Source organism: Asterias rubens, chromosome 7 (assembly GCF_902459465.1).
Source record: "Asterias rubens chromosome 7, eAstRub1.3, whole genome shotgun sequence".
Classification (NCBI taxonomy): domain Eukaryota; kingdom Metazoa; phylum Echinodermata; class Asteroidea; order Forcipulatida; family Asteriidae; genus Asterias; species Asterias rubens.
The window spans coordinates 4,314,185-4,341,282 of NC_047068.1; the positions used below are offsets into that span (position 1 = coordinate 4,314,185).

At 39.9% G+C, this 27,098-nt stretch overlaps 1 protein-coding gene across 1 annotated transcript; it reads right to left on the reverse strand.

The window, feature by feature from the left end:
- LOC117292913 lies at positions 1 to 27,098 on the reverse strand. The gene is made up of 10 exons (XM_033775088.1): positions 26,996 to 27,098; positions 25,216 to 25,934; positions 18,103 to 18,136; positions 17,495 to 17,752; positions 16,950 to 17,156; positions 16,396 to 16,503; positions 14,874 to 16,023; positions 13,719 to 13,761; positions 6,399 to 6,549; positions 1 to 740 (listed from the first exon to the last, which is right to left on the reverse strand). Exons 2-10 carry the CDS (start codon positions 25,291 to 25,293, stop codon positions 529 to 531), a joined length of 2,241 nt encoding a protein of 746 aa, XP_033630979.1. The 5' UTR covers positions 25,294 to 25,934; positions 26,996 to 27,098; the 3' UTR covers positions 1 to 528.

The window sequence follows — 27,098 nt, forward strand, 5'->3', positions numbered from 1 at the left end:
CATCTTCATTCACAGTGACTAGGGATTCATGTCATGGCTAAAAACTTGATCTACAAAATCTATCAAAACCCTTTAAGGCACTTTGTCAATTGATTTACAGTTGAGGCACATGGTGACAAAAGTTTCTCTATAAAAAATAGATTTTATTAAAGGGTCTAGGTACTTTTTGTGAAACTCACACAGTATGCAGATAATGATAGCAGAGAAAGCTTTCCTTAAAAGATTAATTGCTAATGTGTTGTATTTTTCAGAAATGAGTAACACAAGTCACAAAAATTATTTGAGTATGTAAAACGTATTTACAGACATTAGCATTAGATTGTGAGGTCCCTATGGAATCATGAACTATAACCCAGTTATTGCTCGCTTGTGCATTGGCCGCCAGCTATCAAAGGGCACCATCTTGAAGGGCACCCTACCTTAAAGCAGAACTTGGGCAAAACACACACCATTGCAAATCTTTGTGCTGGTCTGACAAAATACTGAAAACTGTGACTGTAAGAAAAACAGCTACAGGGCGAAGGATTTCTACTTGATGGCCGATTGTTTCTCCCTCTGAATGATGACGTCTAGGAGATCCTGCCGATCCATATTATGGAGGATGGAGACCAACTCTTTCTTCTTGAAGGGTCGGAGCGGCTGGGCCTGCTTCTCCCAGTAGGCCAGGATAACCTGGGTGGGCTTCTTGCTGTACCGGCGGCAGTAGTCGTCAACCATGAAGATCTCATTTGCAGTTAGACCTGCAAATAAATAAATGGAGATTTTCATATTAATAACATGATTCAATAGATGGTAATTAGCATCGGGGATAAAGAATATTAATTTTTGGTTTTACCCATTAACACTGATGTGTGTAAGCATTGTATACTCAGCACTTACCCAAGCACTGTGAACAAATCACAGGCATATTACTCGGGTGGGATTTGAACACAAGACCTTTGCAATGCCAGAGCAGTGTCTCACCAACTACACCCACACAGATTGCCCGGCAGCTTAGAGGCAGTTCGAATCATATATTTAAGCAGCGAGTACTGCAACGATTTAATAGTACTGCAACGATTTAATAGATTGACATTTGCATCAGGGATAAAGAATATAATTTTTTTGTTTTACCCATAAAAAGAAAAAAACATTTAATTATTTTCTACTGAGCGAGTATTGTTTTTTAAGGCATTCCTAGCATCTTTAACCATTGAAACTGGCTGAGAGGTCAGGCTCACCAGACCCAAGCTTTGGTGTTCCTGATCAGCAGAGTGTGCTTTCAAACGGTAAATACACTGGGTTCTTTTACATGCAACACACAACACACAGGACCAACGGCTTTACGTCCCATCCGAAGGACAGAGCATTATGGTTAAAGCCATTGGACCCTTTCGGTAAACAGTGTTGTCCAAGGCCCACACTTTGTGTACCACAACTTCTATATCAATTAACAAACCTGTGAAAATTTAGGCTCAATCGGTCATCGGAGTCGGGAGAAAACAACGGAAAACCCCACCCTTGTTTCCGCGCGTTTCGCCGTGTCATGACATGTGTTTAAAATAAATCCGTAATTCTCGTTAACAAGAATTTATATTGTTTTGCTGTTTTCTAAAAAAGTAAAGCATTTCATGGTATAATATTTCAAGAGAAGTCTTTCACCATTGCCTTCTGTAAACCCTGTAAGTTATTTGTAAATCTGTGAACTTTTTTTTTTTTTTCTGAACCGAAAGGGTCCAATGGCTCTAAGTGTTTTGTTTAAGGACACAGGTGTCATGACTGGGGATTCAAACCCACACTCTGCTGATCAGAAACACCAGAGTTTGAATCCGGTGCTGTTACAACCACTAGGCCATGACACACCATAACGTTGCTGTAAGGCAAGACTCTGACATGGTTCTAGCTTGAGTCATGAAACGTTTAGTGACTCAGACTCAAATCATCATTTGCTGTAACTAGACATTGGAAACCCTTGACTTAATACCTTGATGTTAGTCACTCAAGAATCTACTGTGGGTGACTCGACCTATTTCTGGGGCTTTCCCCCAGAATTGCATTCAAGGTGCGAGACAAAACAAAAACAAAAGTTTCATACCAAAAAATCAATAAGCCTTTTTAGGATATGGCAGACACTACTATTTTAGGTTTGGGTAAACTTGTCTGTATACACCCAAACCAAACAGTGTACTCCAAAAGCGGCCACCATACCTCAAAAAGGCTAATGTATTACACAGCAGACATACCTTTGTCTTACAGTGTTCACTAGGTTACTGATGATCTGATGGTCATTGTGGAGCATTTAAAAGTTTTGATTTAGTGAGTTGGAATTTTCAAATTGTTTTCATTTCCCCGACATGTAAGTCAAATATATCTAAGCAATGGATTATGCACTTCTTGTACAACTTGGGACAAAAACAAAAATTTGTCTGTTTGTTTACACATTAAATTTTGAAATATCAGCAGTACTTTTTCACTCTTTGTATCGGTTTTAAATACTTAAAAAATAACTTGCCCCACTTTAGCCTCATTCTGAAAGGTTTGTGAAACTGGGTTTGATGCAATTTTCATATAAGTTGTGCAATAATAGAGTTTGTTTCATGAGGGTATAACAAATCTACATGAAGTAGGAGGGGGAGGGGGGGGTCAAGATACAGCTCGGATCTGGAACTTTTTGGTACCCCTATAATTTGTTATTTCCCTGGGACCTTTTGAGACGCAAATCCAGTACATCCCATGACGGTTGTATGTAGCTCCCTGGAGGTAATCCTTGTTCCCGTCTTATGGGAAGGGACAAGTTCTCTGCAAGTTCCTCAATGAAGGGGGGGGGGGGCAGAGAGAGAGAGAGAGCGATGCATGGAGGGGGTCATGTGGTGTTACAAGATTAGAGGCAAACGAGGGGAAGTTGAAGTTTGGAGGGGGAAGCTGCATTTTGCCTTCATCCTCTGCATTTATTTTTTTAAATATATTTTTGTTCAAGACCTTTTTTAGATTTTGAAGATGCTTTTGAGATGTTTATGCACAAATAAGTCACAAATTAAACTGCAAAAGAAGAGGGAAGTAACCTCTCAAATACTGAGTAAGAAATTCCATAAGTACAGCACATAAACAGTCCTGTACGCTTCATTTTTGAAAGGACAAGGGCACCAAGGCATTTTCTCTGGCTAAGAGGCACCCAAATTTCTACTTGAGCATTTCAAGGGCACGAACAGTGACCAGGGGGCGTGGAGGCAATCGCCTCCGATGCCTCCCTGAAGTACATGTATCAATTCAGAAAGAGCTTTTTCAAATGATATCCCAACACTTGCCGATGCAAATACCAAAAAAACACAATGTACAACTTACGAGAGAAGCACATTCCATTACTTACACACGAAATAAGGGAGTGCTACTGTTGTTGTAAGTTGACTGACTTTATAGGAAACAATACGATGTAGTAGCTGCTCAATATCCCCTGCATTTAATTTAACTCCTCTCATTTTAGCATGGTTGTAAAATGTAGCAATGTTTCACAAGAGAACTTGGACAGTAGAAACAATTGTTGTCCTTCCCCATCAGGTATATTTTGTAAAATGTTACAACCATGCTACAAATTAGCAAGGGACCCTTGCTAAATTTCTCTTGTGTGAAAGGGGCTTAAGACATTGTAACACCATTGTTGGGACAAGTTAACATGGTGGAAAGTTGATTGAACAAATGAAGTCACTAACTTCACATGTACATCCGCAAATTGTTTGAGGCACAGGACACTATTGGCAATTACCCAAAAACTTACTTGGTAACGAGCATTGGATGCTGTTGATAGTATAAAGCATTGTGAGAAACGGCTCCCTCTCTGAAATAACATAGTCTTTGAGAATAAGGTAGTTTCTCACTCAAATATTAAAAGGCTATGCATCTGAAAGCCCACAAAGTTGTGCAACAAGGGCGTTAAGGGTGTTTTCTCTTTCATTATTTACTTGCAATTTTGAAGACAAAATGAACCAAAATGTTTCACAGATTTATTGTGTTGTGCATATATGTTGGGATACACCAAGTGAGAATACTGGTCTTTGATAATACCAAAGATGTCAAGTGCCTTTAACTCAAAATTGAATGGATACGGATGTCAATGTACAGTGTACTTTCTTTTCTTCTTTTGTACTACTACTGCACGTGACACATTCAAGGACTGAAAATTGTGAACTGCCGAAAAGTAAAGGGAAAAACAGGATTTGTCTCTCACATTGGAATAAGGCCAAATATAAAAATAAAACATGTTTAGACCACTTCCTTTTTAGAGGCCCCCTCTATTTTTTGTCTTGAAAAAAAGCTGAGGGGGTGTCTTTAAAAATGTGTCATTTTGAAAAAGAACAAAGAACAAAAAGGCCTCCTCCTTCCTTTTTTCAAAAAGGCAGGACGCTAAACATTTCTTTATTTATTTAACAACAGAAAAGCCTGTGGAGGATGACCCTACTGTACATGTGATGGGACAGCAGTGGGTCAGACTCTGGTTAACAATATCAACAATGACTCATCCTTTTTAGTGCACCTGTAGACTCTTTCAGCTTAATACAGAGCAGGCCAGAATTACTATTGTTATATATAAAAGTGTATTACTTTTTCCCGCCAAAATGGTTCAATATAATACTATTAATACTACTGTATGTTCTTAGTAGTAGTTTATCAAAACCCTAGGGGCGTATCCCAGCGCTAAATATTTATAGTCCTGCAAGGTATGTGGAGCTATGTTTTAAAGTATGAGACCTATTCCTTTTATTTATAGCACCATGTAAATGTGGCGCAATGCAGCCAATCAGACAAGGAACACAGGGGCGAACTACTTCTCTGTGCGGTAATTGTAATGAGTTCTTTTAGGTGCCTTACACAAAACACAGGACCTATGAATTGTCACTCCAATAATGGGTCAGTGTCACAACCAGGACTTGAACCCACACTCTGCCGAATCAGAAACACCAGAGTTTTAGTTTGGAGTTCTTATTCGCTCCTTCACGACATCCCAATAAAAAAATTAAAAAACCATAAGGGATGGAAAAAAAGTTACTAATGTATCATTATGTTACATTTCAAAGAAACACAAAAAGTTGTCTTGTGACAGGAAGAGTCAAGTCTAAAGAGATCGGAAGTCACTAATTTACCACACAAGCATAATGCACCCAGTCCCACTTTAATTCAATGAAGCTCCAACCTTCGAGCGTTATTCATATATTTATAGGTTTAGCCGTGAACCGAAAACCTTTATAAAGGTTTTATTATACACAGGGCTTGAATTTCTCGGAAAAACCCAGAAGACTATCGGGCTTGTATCTCAAAATATTTACTAGACCAAAATTTGGTTACAAGACCAGAATATACATGATGAAAAGAAAAATTGCTTTCACATGTTTCAAGGCAGTGGACACTATTGGTAATTACTCAAAATAATTATTGCCATAAAACCTTACTTGGTAATAAGTAACGAACAGAGGTTGATGGTATAAAACATTGTGAGAAACAGCTCCCTCTGACGTGACCTAGTTTTGGAGAGAGAAGTAATTTTCCACGAATTTGATTTCAAGACCTCAAGTTTAGAACTTGAGGTCTCGAAATCAAGCATCTGAAAGCACACAACTTTGTGTGACAAGGGTGTTTAATTCTTTCATAGTTATCTCGCAACTCCGACGACCGATCAAGCTCAAATTGAACAGGTTTGTTACTGTTGAGATACACCAAGTGAGAAGACTGGTCTTTGACAAATTCCAATAGTGTACACTGTCTTTAACAACTGAACTGTTTATTTTTGAAAATGCACATTAAAGAAGATTTATATTTAATTTGGCTTATGGGCAATCATCCTTCAACAGTTAACAAAAGTTTATTTATCAGAGACCTCTGGACTTTATCCAGTTTTTAGTTTACTGGCCCAATTCTAAAATCACTGGCCCCTGGCCTGTGGTCCAAGTGTTAAAATCCGGTGTTAATTGGTCTCAACGTGCAAGCTAGGTCCTGAAACTAGCTGGAAAAAAACAGTAATGAATATTTGTATAAAAACCCAGAGCAAGTTATGTGCCATACGTAATTTCTTGGACTGACTAACGACCCGTTTTTAAAAGTCAACAAACCTTTTTCTAAATGAGCTTACCCAATACAAATTGCTCACTTGATAATTGTTGCACGTACATTTACAGACATGTGTACAAGAAATGGTTTCCTTTTACTCTCTTTGGTGTGGGGGAGGGGGAAGGGGATGTGGGTCTGCTAAGACAAGAAAAATAACCAGTTTTGAACTAAAACAGTTTATCAGATTTCACCACACCTTATCTGGGTCAGCCACATCGTGTTTAAACGGTGACCACAGTATTAGGAAACAAACATGCACATATTGGGGTGGGGGTGAGGTGGGGGGAAGAGCATTGCAACAAGGAATCTTTTAACTGGCTTACCTAGCTGTTCTGCGATGCCCTTCCAGTTGTTCTGGAATGTTATTTCCGTGTCGCACATCAAGCAGAATTTGACCAGGACGCCGTGAGGGAGTCCCATGGAGCAGCCCATCTCCTTGACATGCAGCATGGCATCCAAGACCTCATGAAGCTCCTAAGAATCCAAGACAAGTCAAATATACATTTTCAATATGTTCAAATGTGTCTTACATACATAAATATTAATTATGGTTTTTACCCATACACCGATGTGTGTTAGCACTGTATAATCAGTACTTTCCTGAACCCTGTGAAAAAAATATCACAGGCAGTTTACTCGGGTGGGATTCGAACCCACGACCCTTGCAATTCTAGAGCAGTGTCTTACCAACTAGACTACCGAGGTTGCCCCGCAGTAGCTAGAGGCAGTTCGAATCCTATATTTTGGCAGGGGGTACCGCAACGATATAAATCTATGTTATATGGGTGTATGGGTAAAAACCAAAATTAATATTCTTTATCCCTGATGCAAATTTAACATCTCTTATATCCCAGGCTGTCCATGGAATACTTGACAAAACAAATGTACATGTATACCCTTTGCTACTTACTCAGATGTTTATTCAGTTAGGCATTTTAAAACATTCCATGGACAGCAACAAACATGATTGCTTTCAGTAAAACAGGCATAGATGCTTCTCTTAGAATTTTAAGAAATGATCAATTTGTTTCATTTCAAGAATGCTTGTTAAAGGCAGTGGACACTATTGGTAATTGTCAAAGACTAGCCTTCATAGTTGGTGCATCTCAACATATGCATAAAATAAAAAACCTGTGAAAATTTGAGCTCAATCGGTCATCGAACTTGCGAGATATGAATGAAAGAAAAGAACACCCTTGTCACACGAAGGTGTGTGCGTTTAGATGGTTGATTTCGAGACCTCAAGTTCTAAATCTAAGGTCTCAAAATCAAATTCGTGGAAAATTACTTCTTTCTCGGAGCTATGGCACTTCAGAGGGTGCCGTTTCTCACAATGTTTTATACCATCAACCTCTCCCTATTACTTGTCACCAAGAAAGGCTTTATGCTATTAATTATTTTGAGTAATTACCAATAGTGTCCACTGCCTTTAAGTATGTGCTTCACTGGGGTTTTGAGTGTCAGTCGTTACTCTGTTTTTAAACCATAAAACTTGGCCAACTTCTTTTTGACTCACCCTTTATAGGAAAGGGAAACACCAATATTGTTGCTGATCGCAACTTTAAGGCACTGGACACACTATTGGTAATTACTCAAAATAATTATTAGCAAAAAACTTACCTGTGGAGAGCTGTTGATAGTATAAAACATTGTGAGAAACAGCTCCCTCTGAAGTAACATAGTTTTTGAGAAAAAAACAATTTCTCACTAAAACATTTGAGTTTGATTTAGCGACCTCAGAATTAGATTTTGAGGTCTCCAAATCGAGCATCTGAAAGCACACAACTTGTGCAACAAGGGAGTTTTTTCTTCCATTGTTCACACACAACTTTGACGACCAATTGGGCTCAAATTTTCACAGGTTTGTTATTTTATGCATACAGTTGAGATACACAAAGTGAAAGGACTGGTCTTTGACAATTACAGATAGTGTCCAGTGTCTTTAAGGAAGTCAGTTAGGGGAACTCCCTAAAATTGTCACAGGTTATTGTCTCATTTTAGGATGATCCTTGTGACCTCAAGGGGAGAGTGCTCATAATGGTCTGACATGTGACATATAGTGCGGATGTTGTTATCATTAACAACAGGATGTGATGGGCAGCAGGAACTACCTGAACTGGTCAGTTAGGGTTAAAAAGGGCAAGTCCCAATTTCAAAAAACAAGCATTAAAAATTGCTAAGCATGGAAACACGTTACTTAGATGCTTTCACATTCCGTTAATTCATTAAAGACGATTCTGTGTAACCTGTCACCATAATATGCCCAGACATCGGACATTGCTCATGTTAGAGATTTTGGGTCAGGAAAAATGTTGGTAATATTTAATATGAAATAGAAATACATTGCTTTATTTTAGAATTGTACATTTTATGTTAACAACCAGATTCATAAATATCTTATCTTTGACCCTCTGCTCTGAGCGGGAGTAGGTCAAATATGGCCGCCGTTGGTGGCCGCTGTGGGCAAGTACAAGTTGTTTGTGCCCACTAAGGTCTCTATAAAGGGTTAAGGGCAGTTTTCAGTTTCATATACTGTAAGAGGAGATCCCAGCCTAATATCTTGGTGCTCATACATGTACACAGGAAAAACCTAATCAGAATTATTTTTAAGGCACTGGACACTGGTGGTAATTACTAAAAATAATTGTTACCATAAAAACTTACTTGGTAACAAGTAATGGAGAGCTGTTGATACTATAAAAGATTGTGAGAAATGGCTCCCTCTGAAGTAAGTTAGTTTTTGAGAAAAAGGTTATTAATTTCTCACCAAATAATTAAAGACTTCACTGAAGCTTTTTATTATGCATCTGAAAGCACACAAAGTAATGCAAAAAATTGCACAGGTTTGTTATTTTATGCATGTTGGGAGACACCAAGTGAGAATACTAGTCTTTGAGAATTACCAAAGGTGTCCAGTGCCTTGAAGATAAAATAAAATTGCAAAATATATTTGACAAAGTAAGACTGGGAGTTTGCAAAAACCGATTCCCAGGGACCCAATGCTAGGTCACTCCAGGGGCAATCCGCTTATGGGTCAATTATAGTCAATTTCCATAGGCGTCACCTTCATGAGGGATTCGGGGGTGAAAACTTTAAACCCTAATGTTCCCCCCAGAGCTTGGTGTAAAAATAGGTAAATAATTTGACAAAACCCAAGCTGGCCCAAACACTATGTGCTTCTGACTTTCTACTGAAAACCTGTCACATCCAATTGCACATTTTGGCAAATTATGGACTGAGAATACCATGAATACTATAAACTGTTTCGGAAACATAAATTTAATTGAAATTTATGATTGTTATTATTTATTTGTTCTGGTAATGAAACCAAGGATGCCTCATTTAAGTGAGTTTAATCACTGTAAATGTACATGTATAGCTCGCATGCCTGAGGAAACCTGTAAACAATGCAAGGGTGTTGGCTTAAACAGGAACCAGAAACACCTGGGTTAAGCCCAACTCTTCCATCTGTATGAGTCCTGCAGCCGATAATGAAACGCTAGGATTTAACTGGAGTTACATGTAGGACAAGTAACTCATCCAACTTAGGGTTAATAAAGGCTGGGACTCGTCGAAAGTCCTAAGATTAAACCTAAGTTAGGAAGAGGTTGGTGTAATCGACGGCTGGGTTCTTTTACAGGCCAGGCACCGCACTACCAAATCTAGTCCACATGACCTACATGTACATGGCTTAATATCCCATCCAAAGGACACAGCAATTAATGCTTAAATATTTCATGACAAAGCAAATATGGTTTTAGTATCTTTCTCAAGGACACAAGTGCCCGACCAGGTGCGACTCGAACCTACTCTGCTGATCAGAATTACCAGAGTACCAGTCCAATGCTCGTAGCTACTTGGCCACTACAAGCCACCCATACAACTGTAACTTGTCAATTATTTCGTTTAGTCATCGTAATAATACAGCTCGATTCCTTTTTTAGACTGAGGAAGGATCCTTTTGAGCACCTCTAGGGAGATTGCACTAAGGGAGTTTTATGGGAGGTGGAAACTCAACTGGATACATTGTCCAGACGCAAACAGGCAGAGTTTACATACATGTTTCAATGAACAACCAAGATACATATGAATGAGCCTACATGTATATGTATTTCATTTTCAAGCATTGTATTGGAAAAAGGAATAGAGACTACTATCGAAGTAAGATACTAAATGTCTCTTCAAGTCAAACCATCAAATGTCTTTTATAAATAACAAACATGTATCAACTATTTAATACAGACCAGGCCTGATACATGTACTTAAAACGAAGAAACTGAAGGCGATTGCCTCCGTGCACCCTGGTCAATGCCTTGTTACCCTCAAAATGCTCCAGTAGAAGTTTACTATATCCTCACAGGGTGCCCTTTACCAAGGAGAAAATGCCTTGGTGCCCTTGCCTGGTGCCCTTGCCATGATAGAAACCGAAGCATACATGCCTGACTGACATCGATCGGCACTGACTAAAGCAAGCTGAAGTACCCTGTAACTCCCCCCCCCCCTCTTGCCCCGGTCCCTCTTTAAAAAAGAAAACACATCCCTTACAGTGTCCAATACAGGAACACACCTTGTTTGAATGGCTTCCCCGAGGAAGCCTGGCAGCTTTGCACAGGGAAATTAAGAGTCGGATGCGGATTATTGGATACAACCTGGTTTTATACAGACCGGCACCAGACTGCTGTCAGATGAAAAGAGGGAGGGGGTAACTCGGGAGAGAGGGGGGGGGGAGGGGCAAGGGGGAGGGGATAGCAGAACTGGGTAACTGGGAGGGTTAACATGGGAGGGAGTTTGGGGGTAACAGGGGATGAATAACAAAGAGTGGGGTAACGGGGGGGGGGGGGGGTAACATGGAAACGGAGGGGTAATGGAGAGGAGATAAAAGCCTTGGGGACGAGGTAATGGGGAGGGGTAACAGGGGAGGGTTAACAGTGGAGGGAGTTGGGGGTAACAATCGGGCGAGGTAACGGTGAGGGGTAACATGGATGGGGGTTATTCGGGGAGGGGCGCAAGAGGGGGAGGGGATAAGAAGAGGTGGGGTAACAGGCGGAAGAGGTACTAGGGCGGGGGAATATGGAACTGAGGGGTAATGGTGAGGAGATAAAAGCCTTAGGGATGAGGTAATGGGGAGGGGTAACATGGGAGGGGGTGTAGTGAGGAAATAAAAGGAGGATGGGTAATGTGAAGGGGTAACAGGGCAGGGAGTGGAAGAAGTAACAGGTTTACCAATTGGTATGATTATCATTAGACAACCAAGCAGTAAAAAAGCACTTAGCTGTACTTTTGTTCCCATCCTATTGCCATACATGGAATGACAACAACTTGTTCTCAGTTCACACAACCTTTTCCCCAGTTAATGAGAGGCCAGCTCTTTTGTTCTTGCCACAAATCAATTTTTCATATGTGTGTGAATTTTCCTTGGCAGTCGGAGGTTTGGTTGTGTACACATGTACATGTACATAGAACATACGTGACCACATTGTTTTTCTTTTTGTGACAGTGTCGGTCCTCAGTGCTTCGGAATTTCCTGTCCAACCTTGGGCATACATATCATGTACAGTATTTTCAATGCCAAAAGGAAGTAAGTAAATCGCACTGCTGTGATTTGTCTATCTTCTAAAAATGTGTGAATGTGTAACTACTGTTCAATGTACACATACAAGTAATGCAAGCCTGATACTTCATGGAGGCAATGAAGGCGATTGGCTCCGTGCCCCTTCTGCCCTTGGTGCCCTTATAATGCTCCAGTAGGAATTTACACTTTCCTCATAGGGTGCCCTTTACCAAGGAGAAAATGCCATGGGGCCCTTGCCCTTTCAAACATGATTGAAGCATACATTAACGGCATGGTAGTGTCCACTGCAAATCTTGACTGGATTTTGTTCCTGACATGATTTGAGAACCACCTCGGCCCAATTTCATAACGCCTGTAAGCACAAAAACCTGCTAAGCACAGGAAAATCTTGGTAAGCAAAAACAGGTTACCATCCAACATTCCATGAAGATGACATTGTTGCGACTGCTGCCCCACTCATTTTTTGCTTGGCAAAAGAAATTTGTTAAAAGCAATATTTTCTGCTAAACAGCTTTACAAAACTGGGCCCTGCCCCTCTCCAATAGTAATTCCAATTCATGGAATGAAAAAATCTTTTCACTGTTATCGTAATTCCAATTCATGGAATGAAAAAATCTTTTCACTGTTATCGAGGCCAGCCTTCAGAAACCGCCAGCTTTTTTCAGCGATCGTAAACAAAATGTTAAAACACGACGATGCACTCGGCCACATGGTTCGATCTGTCGCCCACACCATGGAAATACCCACTGCATGCAAAAAGTGCATAAAAAGTCCGCACGCTGTAATTGGCCGTTTCTAGACTCCAACAAAATACGCATGTTCACGAACTGAGAAAGAATTGCCACGCAGTGTGCCGCACGCATGTACAATGGTGCAATGTACAGTCTTGAAGCATATTCAAACATGTATTACTTTTGCCGATTGAGGGCGTGCGCGATGCGGGGCAAAGTTCATTGATAAATAAATGTTCTGTGAGTTGTTACCGATCGTAATTCTGTGCGTTGTTACCGATCATTGAATCGTGATGATTTTATTGCAAACGTTGATCTTTAATGCCGGAACCGCTAATCACTAGTTCATGAAAATGGTTTCATTGGAAAAAGTATTATTTAGGGCCAACATTTGTGGATAAGATCGTCCAAAAATGTGTGGTTTTTTTTTCTCCTACGACGTAGACGTAAAACAAAACAAAAAAACCGACCCTCCTGATTTTTTAGCCAAAAGGGCAATAAAAGGTGTTTTTTTTTATGCCTTATACTTAAAAATTGTTCATCCTTTCACACGAGGTAACATTTTACAACCATGCTACAATTTAGTAAGGGATCCTCACTAACTTACTCTGTGTTAAAGGGGCTTTAGTTTGTTTACCTACCCTACTGAATAGCATCAGTAATGTGTAAATGACGATTTGTTTACATACCCACACAGCAAATAACAAACTGGTACAGGACTTCAGCACTTGTGTACAAGTAGTTTCATTGTCCATTTAGGGAAAGCCTCTGCCATTGTATAAGCCTGTGACTACCACACTGCAGTCAAATAATCGACCTTGAGCTTGGCTAACAATAACCACAATTGAATGATTATTCTATGCGAAGAATGTTGTTGAGTGGGAAAAGAAGAAAGATTTTGTGGTTGGATCAGTACACACATTCTCAGCAGCATTCATTTCAATGAAATACTATTTACAAATGGGTCCCTGTGGAATGCTTATATTTTTTGTTGAAAATGTGGCAACACTGTACATATCCCCTTTATTTAGTGGACACTATTGGTAATTACTCAAAATAATTATTGGCATAAAACCTTACTTGGTAACAAGTAATGGGGAGAGGTTGATAGTATAACAAAATTGTGAGAAACAGCTCACTCTGAAGTAACGTGGTTTTTGAAAAAGAAATGATTTTCCGCAAATTTTGTTTTGAGCCCTCAGAATTATATTTTGAGGTCTCAAAATCAAGCATCTGAAAGCACACAACTTCAAGTGACAAGGGTGTTTTTTCTTTCTGGCCTTTGACAATTACCAATAGTGTCCAGTGCCTTTACTAAACATTTGATACAAATCACTCACCATTGATTCACAGCTCTGAGATCCTGCATGGAAGTGGTCAGTCCTAACCAAAAATAAAATACATAGAGATACATAAATAGTTTGATGTATGTTCATTGAATCAAACCCGCACGCCCCGGCCAGAATCCATATAAAAATTCCACTCTGTTTGTATTGTTAACAAAAATGAGGCAACATTAAAGCCATTATACACTTTCGGTATAACAGTATTGTCCAACTCCCACACTTCGTGTATCACAACTTATATATATATAAAATAACAAACCTGTGAAAATTTAGGCTTAATCGGTCATTGGAAAACCCACTCTTGTTTCCGCACATTTCGCCGTGTCATGACATGTGTTTAAAATAAATCCGTAATTCTCGCTATCGAGAATTGATATTGTTTTAATGTTTTCTCAAACAGTATAAAGCATTTCATGGACTAATATTTCAAGAGAAGTCTTTCACCATTATCTTCTGTAAACCCTGTAAGTTATTTGTAAATCTGTGAACTTTTTTTTTTCCTGTACCGAAAGTGTATAATGGCTTTAATTAGTCATCATCGAAATGTTTTAAATTGCTTATTGTTAATCTTTAACCACTGTTGCATGACTGGTGACTGGTGTACACAGAACTTTGCCTATGTGGCTAGGACACATGTTCTAATGTGACTTCACTTGTTAATGTGACTTTTTTTAACATCTTGGACTTTTGTTATTGGTCAATGGGTCAGTGCATGAAGGGGTGGAACTTAATAATAACAAATACTAACAATAACAATAATAACACCATTTATAAAGCGCCTTTTCCTAAAGTTGCAAAACTTAGTATATCGGTCTGAAAAGGAGAAAAAAAATGAGAACAGTGACTTTGTGAAAATGGACATTTGGAAGTTGTCAATTCATGACAATATGTAACCCACTTACGATTGCAGATAGGGTGTAATGTTAGAGATGTTTTAGGTCATTCTAGTGCTTACAGAGTTAACATTTTTAAATTTCTGTATTATGTATAGGACATATGAATTTTTCCTCTTTTAAATGAGCAAGGTCTTGGAGGGCACATCTTTTTTACTTTTTACTTTTCCCTGGACGGCCTCTGCTTGTTATTATTATCATATTGTCCGAAGAATTCAAATCAAACAAATCAATATAAATCAAGAGACTTTCATACCTGGTTGGACCTGGATGTGCGGGGGGCTTTGTCCGCGGTGGCAGTGGTAAAGGATTGGGAGGTAACGTTAAGCCAGGGTTGACATAAAGACTCTGCTCAGACGGCAGGTTGATGTACTCGCTCTCAGCCGAACAGGACTCCATCCTACTTACATGTAAGTACCCTTCCTTGAGAGACTCTGTGGACATGTACTCCGGCTCGACCAACTCTGTGAAGCCGGAGTGGGTCTTGGGCAGCTCAGCGGGAACAGAATGTGAGCGAATGTAGGTCGGGGTTTTCGTATCGCTTGAAGGATGACTGAAACCAGTGAGGGACTGGACGCTCGTCCGAGTGGGGCTCGTCTTCCTTGATTCCACCGAGGAACATCTTCCCCGCTCTTCTTCTGACGACAGCGACGACAAGCTCTGCGTCATGTCCATGGACGTCACATCACTGGTTTGTGACAGAATGCTGGTCATAGAGCCTCCGCAAGAGTCACAATCATCAGTTGGCTTCATCACCCTGCTTGCCTTTTCCATAATGCCAGGTGAGATCAGCGTAACCGGTGGTTTTGGCAGCGGTAGTTGTACTGCAGATGTGACTTCCGGACAGTCTGGTTTCTTTGGAATGGGCGGCAAGGCTCTCCCGCCAGTACTAGTTGGTGAGTCCCTGGATGGCTCAAAGACTTGCTCTGAATGAATTTCATGTAGTATACTCGTGGAGGCAGACATGCCTTTCTTCATTCTGGTGCCGGCCTTACTATCAGTCCATGTGGGATTTCCCTGCCCTGGCAAGACATATGAAGTAGTCCGTGGTGGAATGCAAGGACTTTGTTTGTGGCGGAACTCAAACTCTCGCCTGGAGTCCGTTTCAGGAGAAACAGGAACAATTTTTATCGCGGGGACACTGAGGAACTTGGGATCTGACATCTTCCTCATGGCAGTACCACAATCGCCTTTCTGTGTTTCCAGTTTACAGGTTGGGGCTTCTTCGCACCGACATGTTTCCCCAGGCAACTGCAGATGCGGATGGTGAGTGTACATATTCTCACTGGGTGTTTGATCAGCTGGCATATTCTGAGAGGTCCATTCCGATTTACAGCTGGAGCTCGTCATTGTAGTAGGATCACTGCACACCGAGGTAGGACCATCCGGCGGTACCTTCTGGTTATCTAGGAGGCACATTGTTACAAACATCAGGTTAGAAACAGAGACCGGGCATTCAAATAATTTTTCAAGACAATTGTTCAATAAATTTAATATTAACAGGTAACAGATAAAGATGGAAGCCCAGAAGCCGATTTCGACTTAGGACGAGTAACCTATCCTAACATAGGATTAGTTCAAAGCGTCCTAACGTCTAAGATTGATACTAAGTTAGGTAGATTTTTAGTGAAATTGACAGAGCTGTTTTCAACAGACTAAACGCCCACTTCTGCTACAGCTATGGCTAGATCAGAGCGTTTGACAGTGTTGAAGAATAGGCAGATGCGCGCAATCTAGCCGTAGCTGAGGTTGTCGTTTTGGACAGGTCTAATTCTTACCGTTCGGACAAATGTAACTCTGACCCAAGTAACGAGAGCGTAGATTTTCCACGACTTCTTTAATCTTGGCAGCAAAGCGTTCCTTTTCAGCTTTCACCTCGTAGTAATCTGAAAACAATTTTGAATTGTTAGAATCAAGAGATGCAATATCCCTCAACAAAATAGTCTTGTCAGTGCAACAGTCCATAGACTTTGTGTATCTTTATCGCTATGGCTTTGGTTAGATCATTTCATCTGGCAACATTACACCCTGTGTCACTACAACCAGGAGCCACTACAAACACTACAGACTCCAAATACGTCATCATCACAAAAACTTTCAATCCTAAATCTTGCTCTTACAGACCTCTATCATGCTGCCACCATCTCGGTCATGTTTCTTGTATCCAATAAACAGTAATGGTTATTAATAATCTTTGTACAAAAAGGAACCAGACTATTTCTCCTTCAAGCTTCAGTTTGGTTACATTGATTGGAAGGGGGAAAAAAATCAAGATGAGTGCCCCATGATAAAGGTCTGTAGATAGTGTACTGTGTTCCATAAAAACACTCACCACTATTGTTGTTATCCTTCATGACGGTGAAACAAAGTTTGGTGTTTTCATAGGAGATGTGCTGGATGGTGTCCAAGCACCAGCGCAGGTAGTGTCTAGGGGGGTTGAGGTAGGCCAAGCATACACTGGCCCAATTGATGTGTAGTGTCAGACCATCCTCCTTGGTGAAGCTGTTGGCACCCTCTAAAGGTTTCACCAACCAACTCTCTGGTGGGGAGTAGAGAAAATAAGGCACCTAGTTAGCTTGAGTTCTACCAGGAAAATGATCATGGCTCAATTTCATGGCTCTGCTTACCACCAAATTCTGCGCTTGCGATCACCATTCTTCGCTTGTAAGAGTGTAAGCGTAGAATGCCTAGTACCGTGGAGTATGTATGCACAGGCACAAGCCAAAATTCCCTGCTAACCTGTGAAACAGGCTTGACATACATGTAAGCGCAGAATTCCTAGCTTCCGAATACGCTGATTCTTTGCTTAAGGTACAAGCAGAGCCATGAAATTGGGCCCTGTAAGGATGCTCATTCAAGGCCAAGGCAATCACTTACGATGCTTCCAGAAATCTTTCACTTTCTTATCCCACTTCTCAAAGATGGACACTGTCTTTGCACCGTTGTTGTGGCTGTGCTGGAAGAGCAGCGTGGGGTTCTGGATGGTGATGATCGCCCAGTAGCGGGCGGGCGCCTTCTTGTTGTGCTGCCTGACGGAACCTCGCTCCGTCCCGATGAAGTTCTCCTTGCTTAGTACATAGGTGTTTTTCTCATTGGCCTCTTTGTCGTCCCTGAAGAGGCGCAGAGTCAAGGAATCTAAAAAAATAAATACAAAAACAAAATTGATGGATGAAGAATCAGGAATGAGAACAATCTTGTTTGCATTTCTTGCATTAAAAACACACAACAAGTATTAAAGGCACTGGACACTATTGGTAATTTAATAACTCAAAACAAATGTAAGCATAAAAACTTAATGGGTAACGAGCAACGGAGAGCTGTTTATAGTATAAAACATTGTAAGAAACGGATCCCTCTGAAGATCATAGTTCTTGGCTACTACAGTGAATGCTTTTCAGAGAGTCCTTGGCTTTACAACCACCACAGCAAATGAAAACAAATCAAATTAAATGAATCTGCAATAAATCTAGTACTTTGAAACTTACCACCATCTGCCGACTTTTCCAGCACAGCCCATCTCTACAAAGAAAGTGGAACAAATTTACAGTTAATAAAGTAGATACAAATTTCATGCATAAACAGGAGTTACTAACTTAGTTCGTAGTAAATAAACAAATATAGGGTATGTTCAGACAGCGTACTTAGTTAGACCCAAACTGGTTTAACTTTTACGAGCAGCAGGGGGTTATAAAACCTTTCTTGTAACAAGTAATGGAGTGCTGTTGATAGTATAAAACATTGTGAGAAACGACTCCCTACTTGAAAGTTTAATGCAACTGCAATGAGACTCCATGGGTATTTTGGCATTTCAAATCTTTCTTGATGTTATGTAAATGTTATTTGACCACCACTGAAAAGCCATCTATTGAAAGCCTCGGCTATGGAGGGTATTGGCTAAATGTCTGCGGAAAACTAGGTTTGGTAACCAAATGGCCATTGTGCTCAGGCTTGAGTAGTTTCTTTGTGCTATGATCGAGAATTGATATTGTTTTAATGTTTACTCAAAAAGTAAAGCATTTCATGGAATAATATTTCAAGAGAAGTCTTTCACCATTACCTTCTGTAAACCCTGTAAGTTATTTGTAAATCTGTGAACTTTTGTTGTTGTTCTGTACCGAAGTGTATAATGGCTTTAAAAAAATTATTTACATGTATGACATTTCAATAACCACTTTCTGTACACTGTCCACTACCACCACTACAGAAACAACACTTCGCAAGAATAACAATTCGTTTCTTGCATTTATTTCTAAGCAAGCAAGCATGTAACAGGAATTAAATAGCACTGGCGTGTTTTAATATACACAGACTCAATTATATTTCTATCCCCCACTCCACACACGTTCACCATAAACACCCACACAAAATAATTACCAGCTTCCTCTTCTGAATCGCATCCTTTAAAACACTTTTTAAAGGCAGTGGACACTATTGGTAATTACTCAAAATAAAAACTTACTTGGTAACAAAGAATGGAGAGCTGTTGACAGTATAAAACATTGTGAGAAACGGCTCCCTTTGAAGTAGCGTAGTTTTTGAGAAAGAAGTAGTTTTCCACTAAAATATTTGAATTTGGTTTCAAGACCTCGGAATTAGATTTTGAGGTCCTGAAATCAAGCATCTGAAAGCACACAACTTCATGTGACAATGGTGTTTTTTCCTCCATTATTATCTTGCAACATTGACGACCAATTGAATTGAACATTTTCACAGGTTTGTTATTTTGTTCATCTACATACCTATAGCCTACAATGTTGAGATACACCAAGTGAGAAGACTGTTCCTTGACAATGACCAATAGTGTCCAGTGTCTTTTAATAGATCTGCCTCCTTTAAATACAGTATTTGGACACCCTGTTTTTAATTTATACAAATTTGGGGCACCCTATTTTGAATTTAGACAGCTTTTGGACACCCGTTTTTGCAAATACAGATTTTTACAATTTACCTGTTTACAGATTAGAGACACCCCGTTTTGAATTTGGGGCAGTGTTGTTTTAAACAGTTTTAAGACAATATGTACTGAATTTGGACAGTGTTGTTAGTTTTATGACATTCTGTTTTGAATTGGGACATGTTTGTTTTGGACAGTTTCTGGACACTCTGTTTTGAATTGGGTTAGTTTTTGAACACCCCGTCGGCCCGGATGTCCCCTGCATGCAACGCCAACTTATACAGTAGTGTATCATGAGCCGATTTTGTGTGCAGTTGTATGCCCCCACGTGTATTTTAAGAATACTGCCAAGCCGGATTTCATCAAGGTCCACATGGTCCTGATCAGGGATATAACTTTAACTGAAAGGGGTGAGGCTCCTAGTCGGATTTACAAAGCACGTTTTAGTCGCCCCATGTGCCCCGGAACCCACCCTTGCCAACGGGAGACTATCAGCTGAAACGAGCCCATGTTTTACTTAATGAGATATCCTGCCGTGTCAATTTGAGCCATCCATGCTGCATTATGAAGGGTGAGGCGAGTGGGGGAACTGAGCAGCGCATCAAATCACTACGTTTCTCCAATGAGATCATGTTCCGTCCCAACTGTACAATCGTCCCAACTATGGTTTGGACAGGTCCCAACTCCAGTGTTACAGTTGTAGCGTCCCAACTGTGATTGGGATCGCCCACAGGATAGCCTCAAACCTTTTTCCTCTGAAAAACTATACTTTTAATGGTTATAAGAACAAAAGAGAACTCTTGAAGATAACACATAAAACTCAACAAACAATTTGTTAATTCCTAATAGTTAGATCTGTAAAAATGTTAATTTTCTAGGATTTTGCTACATGTATCAAAAAATCCCTAACTCCATACTCCCACTATGCACAAGGCAAATTCAGAGATCCCCAGCTTGCTCCACTGGTACCCTGTACAATAACTGCCCGAACTACAGTTGGGACGCCCCAACTTGTGAACATTCAAGTTGGAATAACTACACGCAGTCCCTAACTATAGTTGGGACGATTTTTCAAGTTGGGACGGAACATCTACAATATACAGTGAATGATCCTCGTGATTAATTAAATTAAAGATAAACAGTGGTGCCAACCAGCCTGTGGTTAACAATTACTTTATTGTAAACCATGAACTTCAGAGTACACAAGATCGGCTCATGCATGGCTCATGGGTTTATGGGTTTCAAGGGTGAGGAACAGCCATTATAGAGCAAGGATGTCTCTATTATTTTGGAATCTGACTTGAAATTGAGAAGGGACAGGTCTCTAAAGTGGGCATGGCAGAGTTCTTCACAATGTTCATTATTACGTCATGTGTAAAACATGTGAACTGCTAAACAAAACATGCATAGTAAACAACTGAGAAGCCTGAACTAAACTTTGTGTACTTTTGCTATTAAAAAATGTATCGCATGTAAACACAATTCAATGAGAAATAATAAAATTACAAGTTATGATGAAGGCCTACATGTACGTATACAGAAGTAAATATTCATAAATGAAAAATACCAGTTCCTGTTTTGGGTTTTGTTGTGTCCGTCTCAATTCCATTGGGCCTTAGTTTCTATCCATTTACATACTACAAACAAACAGGTAGTCTAATAATTGTATTCCTGGACAAAGGGGAAATTTATGTACATTTGAAGCATACAGTGTCTAGGACTATCCTTGCTCTGACAATTATCAGGTTGTAGTGCTAGTGGTGAATGGCATGGTGGGTAGCAAACATTGTGCTGCCTGTCCTAGTTTTCAATCTCAAATTCTAATTTAAGGAGAACAAAATAAAAAATTACAATGATTTAATTTAAAGTGTATCGATAGCCTTTAAATGTCATGTACAAGCACACAGAGGATAAAGGTTCTTTGTTTATAAATTATAATCAGTCTCGTGATGATTTATTCTTTCAGAGCAAGGTTGTTTTCACCTGACAAAGCAGGTTTTGCCCTTGAACTTGTTGAGTGACTGTCCAGCAGGACCAGTTTGATTTGTCATTTCCATAGTCCTTCACCTTGTTCGCTTATCAGCCTGTATCTCAAATGAAACAAGGATGCTTTTCACCATGAACTAGCCAGCCAGACTACTTGGAGCGCATTTTGACTTGTGTTGTAACTGGCATTGCGGATTATAATAAAAATAATTGGGGAAGCTAATCATTCTTACTTTCCTACATGAATGTAAAAGCTGTATTGGGAAGGACACGGCTACAACATGTTCGCGAAGCAGGCATCGACCTTGAGTGCCAGACACATCAACCCATTTTTTCCTGGCGGAGGACAGCACAGAATCAACGCACAACTCAACTCACATGGCCCTGGCCGGGTATCGAACCAGGTTGAGAGGCGAGCGCTTTAGGCCAGCTTGCCCCCATAATTGATGGACATAATGTCGTGTGGCGTAATGTCTTGCTTGAGTGGAGGGGGGGCCTTCCCGACTAAACAGTAATTCAAAGGAAAAGGGTGTTTCTACATTCAGGCTATGGACTGGATTATGGTGCAATAACTTTCTAAGCCGGTGTCATTATCACCAGCTTTAGACACTTTCTGGGCCAACTTTTCACAATCTGCCGCCCGCTGATAAACCTTTACCATGGGTGAAAAAATTGTACTAGAAACATGAATTACAGGTATTAGAGGCATGAAGCAGCAAAGAGGAAATTATACACCTGTATGAAGTTAATGTATAGTTAGTTAGTATTAGCAATCAAACTAACAAATATTGTTACTTCCCCCAGTCCCTTTAGTCCTCACTCCCTTCAAAAAAAAAAAATACAACTTTGAAATTGATTTTAAAAAGCCAGCACAAGCATGTTAATCCGAAGGTCGTTGGTTCAAGTCCCGATAAACTTTGTTTTGTTCAACCATATTACACCCCAACTTCTTAAAACATTTATCTAGTCAGTTTCCCTTCAAAAAAACATAATACTTTGTGGATTTTTTTTACACATTTGAAGCTTTTGTTATAAAGTATCAGATGGCTCTTGATACAAGTAGTAGACTTTCAAAGGCCTACTCTACAAGTAGGCTACACGTTTTTATGTATCCCTTTCCAAATAGATTTGAACCAGACCTCCTCCAAATCATGATCTATTTAGTTTCCCTCCTGTCATTATTTTAAGTCGTTTCTTGCATTGTTGTTTCTGTTTTGGTTTTATAGTTCTTTGATTTTGCCCTGCATTGTTTTTTTCTTTCTACTTTGTAATGAACTGTGGTCACATAAATAATAACAATTATAATGATATAACTGCTTGAAAAATAAAAAATAAAAAATAAGAATGTGGTTTGCGGTTTTTTTTTCCAGTTTCCTGTTCACTTTTTAAGAAACCTTCACATAATGACTACACACACAATAATATAACGCTACCACAAAGTAAAGGTCAGACACAGTAATGCAACAGATATTGACTCTACATGTAGCGCCTATTATGTATTATCCACCGCATTAATTATGGGTCAGAAAAGTTGTTTCGGAATATTCCAGTGGTTTTGGAAAATATGTACAATGTCTGTGGAAATGTGTTTTCATTTCAAGTTTAGACACATTTATAAAAGTAAATACGTACAAGTCACAAAAAATCATTAAAAGAACAAATTTAAGTGAACAGATAATGTTTTGTTTTATCATGGAGGAATATTCCACTCTTGAAAACAAAACAAATGCACACGCAAGCCTTGAATGAGGGTCCTGAAGGGGCACAGTAGGGGCACTTCTATGTAATTTTGTATTGGAACTTTGCAGAGGTCACCACAGCAAAAGCGAAGGGCACCATGGCAATTGCTTTGAGTCCAGGGATTATTTCGAGGCCTGCGCATGGTACAAAGGAGATCCAGGCCTTTTTATTTCCTGTGCTCCTCGTCATTGCCTAGTTGCCCTATGAACTGTTTCAATTTATATACAAAAATAAATTTCCGCCATAGAAGTGACCTCAACTAAGGAAAAACTGCCTTGACCTTACAGGAACATTACACAGGTCTACTTTAAAGCTACATTTGTACAGCGGTGTACAACCCACTGGGCACACAATACAAAAAGCACATTCAGGCCTGATACTTTCAAATTGCCTTCATGCTCCTATTGTAGTCATTGCCTTGGTTCCCCTTGAAGTACAAAGTGAAATTTTTGTCATTGAACATGTTGAAGAAGAGCCCTTTACCAAGGAAAAACTGCCTTGACCTTACAGGAACATTACGCCTACAAACATTGTAGTTAACAGCAATGTACAACCCACATTCCTAAAATGATCAACCTGTTGCCATAAGAAAGAGAGCCATCACTTGAACATGGAAAAAAACAATTATTTGCCACGTGAGCCCTCATTAACTAACTCTGAGCAGGGAAATCACTGGCTTCCCCCTCATCTTGACAGCTTAGACGTTTGCCCCCGAATAATCAGGTCATGCATTCGAAACATTGGAAGGAGACTGATAAGTGCACATTGTTTATCGTGAGCATGCAAACATCCACGTAGGTGAAACCTGCAAGAGGTTTAAAGGAAAACGCCGCCCATAATCCGTGTGTTTCCTGAGTCCAATCACTAACAGAATGTGGCCGTATAACGATAATTGTAACACGCCAATAGATGTCATCATTAATTTCCCCCCAGCCCATCGGGCTTATAAATTTAAAAGGTCCGATGTTCATACACTTAGCAGAAATCCATAATTCCCTATAGAGGTTGCTATTAACTGCACTAAAAAAAGACTTGTGCAATAAAGTGGCATACGTGTACCTTGTACAGCCAAACCCATTTCCCCTTCCCCCACCCTAAATTGTTTTTTTATTATGTCTTTTTTGGGGGGGTCGATCAAATTTTGCACGTGAAGCAGCTTCAAATTGGTGGAGTCAGGCGTTGTTTCCCCCACAGGACCTGTACTTTGTACTTGCAGATTCAAATGAATCCAACATGTTGAACTTTGAACAGGTTTATCTATCCAGCTACTGTGCACTGTCGATACTTTTCATAAAGCGTGTATGCAGTGAACATACCTGACCTACATTGTACATGTACATAGTTTGCAATACATTAGGCCTACATATTGTGTATTTGAAGTACATTAAAAGAAAATCTGCCCACAAGTGACATGTAAAAAACATTGTTTTGTACAATGTTCTCCTGTATCAATCTTTACACTGTGAACACGTGTCATCTTACACCTTATAAATAATACACCTTGTCATCTCCTTGGTATTCATTGTGTCCACAATGTTGTCTCAATGTGAAATCTTGTGTAAGGTCTATGCAGAAAAACATAGAGACTTTGATTGTAACACAGGCCTTATGTGCTTTTGCCGTGGTGCCCTTAAAAAAGTTCCCACACAAATTTTAACTTTCCTCATAATTTTTTTTTTAAAAAGACCCTTACATACTGGTCAGAGGAAAATTGTTTGCCCCTTCAAGATTGAAATTCAAGGCATGGTAACATCTTCAAGATACAATTTGCAGTTTGATTCTGACAAACAGGATACAGACTTCAAATCAATGCAATGTCCATGTCAGTGTTAATAATGTGTTACAAGTAATTTTTATATATAAAAAAACAACAACAAAATAAGAAGAGTGGGAAAGGGGACTATGAAGGGGGAGGGGGGACTGGGACCTAGGGAAGAGGGACTTAAAAGGAAGAAGTGGGAAACAAAAAACCTCTTACCTTTACTATTCTAGTGTCAATCACATGGTCAAGAAAACCTGAGATGAGCCTCTCATTCAAGTCCGCCATGGCACCCATCCAAATACACTACTGATCCCTCCAGCTTTTAGCAGTCAGGTAGTTGTGTACACGTACACTCTGGCACAAGGTATAGGCCCAGCTGGTTTAGCCGGAGCCACGTCTTATATTAATAATTTCCGTCTGTCTGTGGAGGATGATACGCCGCTAGTTACAGGGATCTGTCTACGGCCGCCAGCCACACAGGAAAGGCGCTGTAAATTGCTCGAGTACCCATAAGATCAAGGCTGTAGCTCTCTAGCGCTCGTTGTTTTGAGAGCAGGGTACCAGCTGGTAACCACTGTATAGTCGTGTACAAGCCAAGGTTATGAGATCCAACCCCCGCTTTCTTTAGTTCGACGTTGGTGGTGATGAATAGTCCGTGAATAGCAATAAATGAAGTGTCAGCAGTTGGTGAAATGAGCTTCTGTGTACACCTTAACACAGCTACCAGCCAGGTTACCAAAGTAGAGTGAAAAGGAAACACTCACTTTCTAGATAAATTGACTGAGTTGTAGAGTTCCTTCACGTGGTCAGAGCAATCACTGCTCACGTATCTTCACAAAGTGAAGACTCCAACCACCAAAGTTTTGCAATAATTCTAATTTGTACAATAATTCCAAAGAGTACTTTTGCTTTTTCTCCAGCTGGACATCAAGGTTCTGAACAGAGTAAAACAAAAAGTTAAGCCTAAGTTTAATAAATTAGACACTAAGACAATTGACCAGGACAATTGGAGTATGTGGCTAGTTATAACAGTTTGAAGTTGAACAAAGAAGGTAAATAATAATATGGAATACATTCTTGACTTAACACTTAATAGACCAGCAGTTAAACTGCGTAGGGGAAATAAAGTAACGACCCAATATACAGAATTTTAGCCTAAACCTTGTGTCTAAAAAAAACATTAACACTTTTGAAATGGCCGCCGAATAAAAAATATATGATTGGGAAAAGGTTAACATGCTTATGGATTCAACTTCAGCCCAAAAGTCTTAATATTAAAATAGTTCACGATTGGGTGAGCACTGCTCACTGAAAGTAATCGACATCTTGGATTGGAGTTAGCTTTGTACGCTCCAAAAAGGACTTGGGCCTACCTAGCCTCACAAATTGAATGCTAATTCCCCGCAGCCTAATTTTCATACCGTTTGCGTTGACGTTGGTTTACTCAGCAGGATCCACAAGTTTGGATGTAAAGCTAATTTCATACCCTTACATTTACAAAAGTGAGCAGTGCAGTGCTTGCTCGTATATTTTGGTTTTGTTCCGCTATCGTCTCCTGTAACGGGAGACGATAGCAGAATGAAACCGCAAATAGTTCTAGGTAGGACGGTTGGACATGTAGGAGGAGTATGCAGTGCTCATCCAATCCCGAGTTATTTTCTGACTTTTTGGTGTCAAATGAAAGTTGAGTCCATTTAAAAGCCATTCATAAAACCTTTTTTTTACCCCAGAATCATATATTTGTTATTTTCAAAGGTGGATAGATTTTTGGGAAAGACCATGATTTAGATTTTTTACCAGCAGAATGCGGCCGACGAGTACGATTACAAAAGTTAGTTGGAAAAGACTGGAGCATGGACACAGGACAGACTCCCACCCAGAGAGAGTGGTCAAAAAACTCAAATCATGGCCGGCTGGACACTCGGTTTGGACAATTTGAGGAATCAAAATCAATGAGTATTTAACGTAATTGGGGAACTTTTAAACAGGTACTTACCTCTACAACCTGTTCTAGCTGTGTAGTTTTCGAAAACTAACTAAACTAATAAGACGTGTCAGACACAGGGGACCGACCGCGACGACATCGACACCGACCGGCC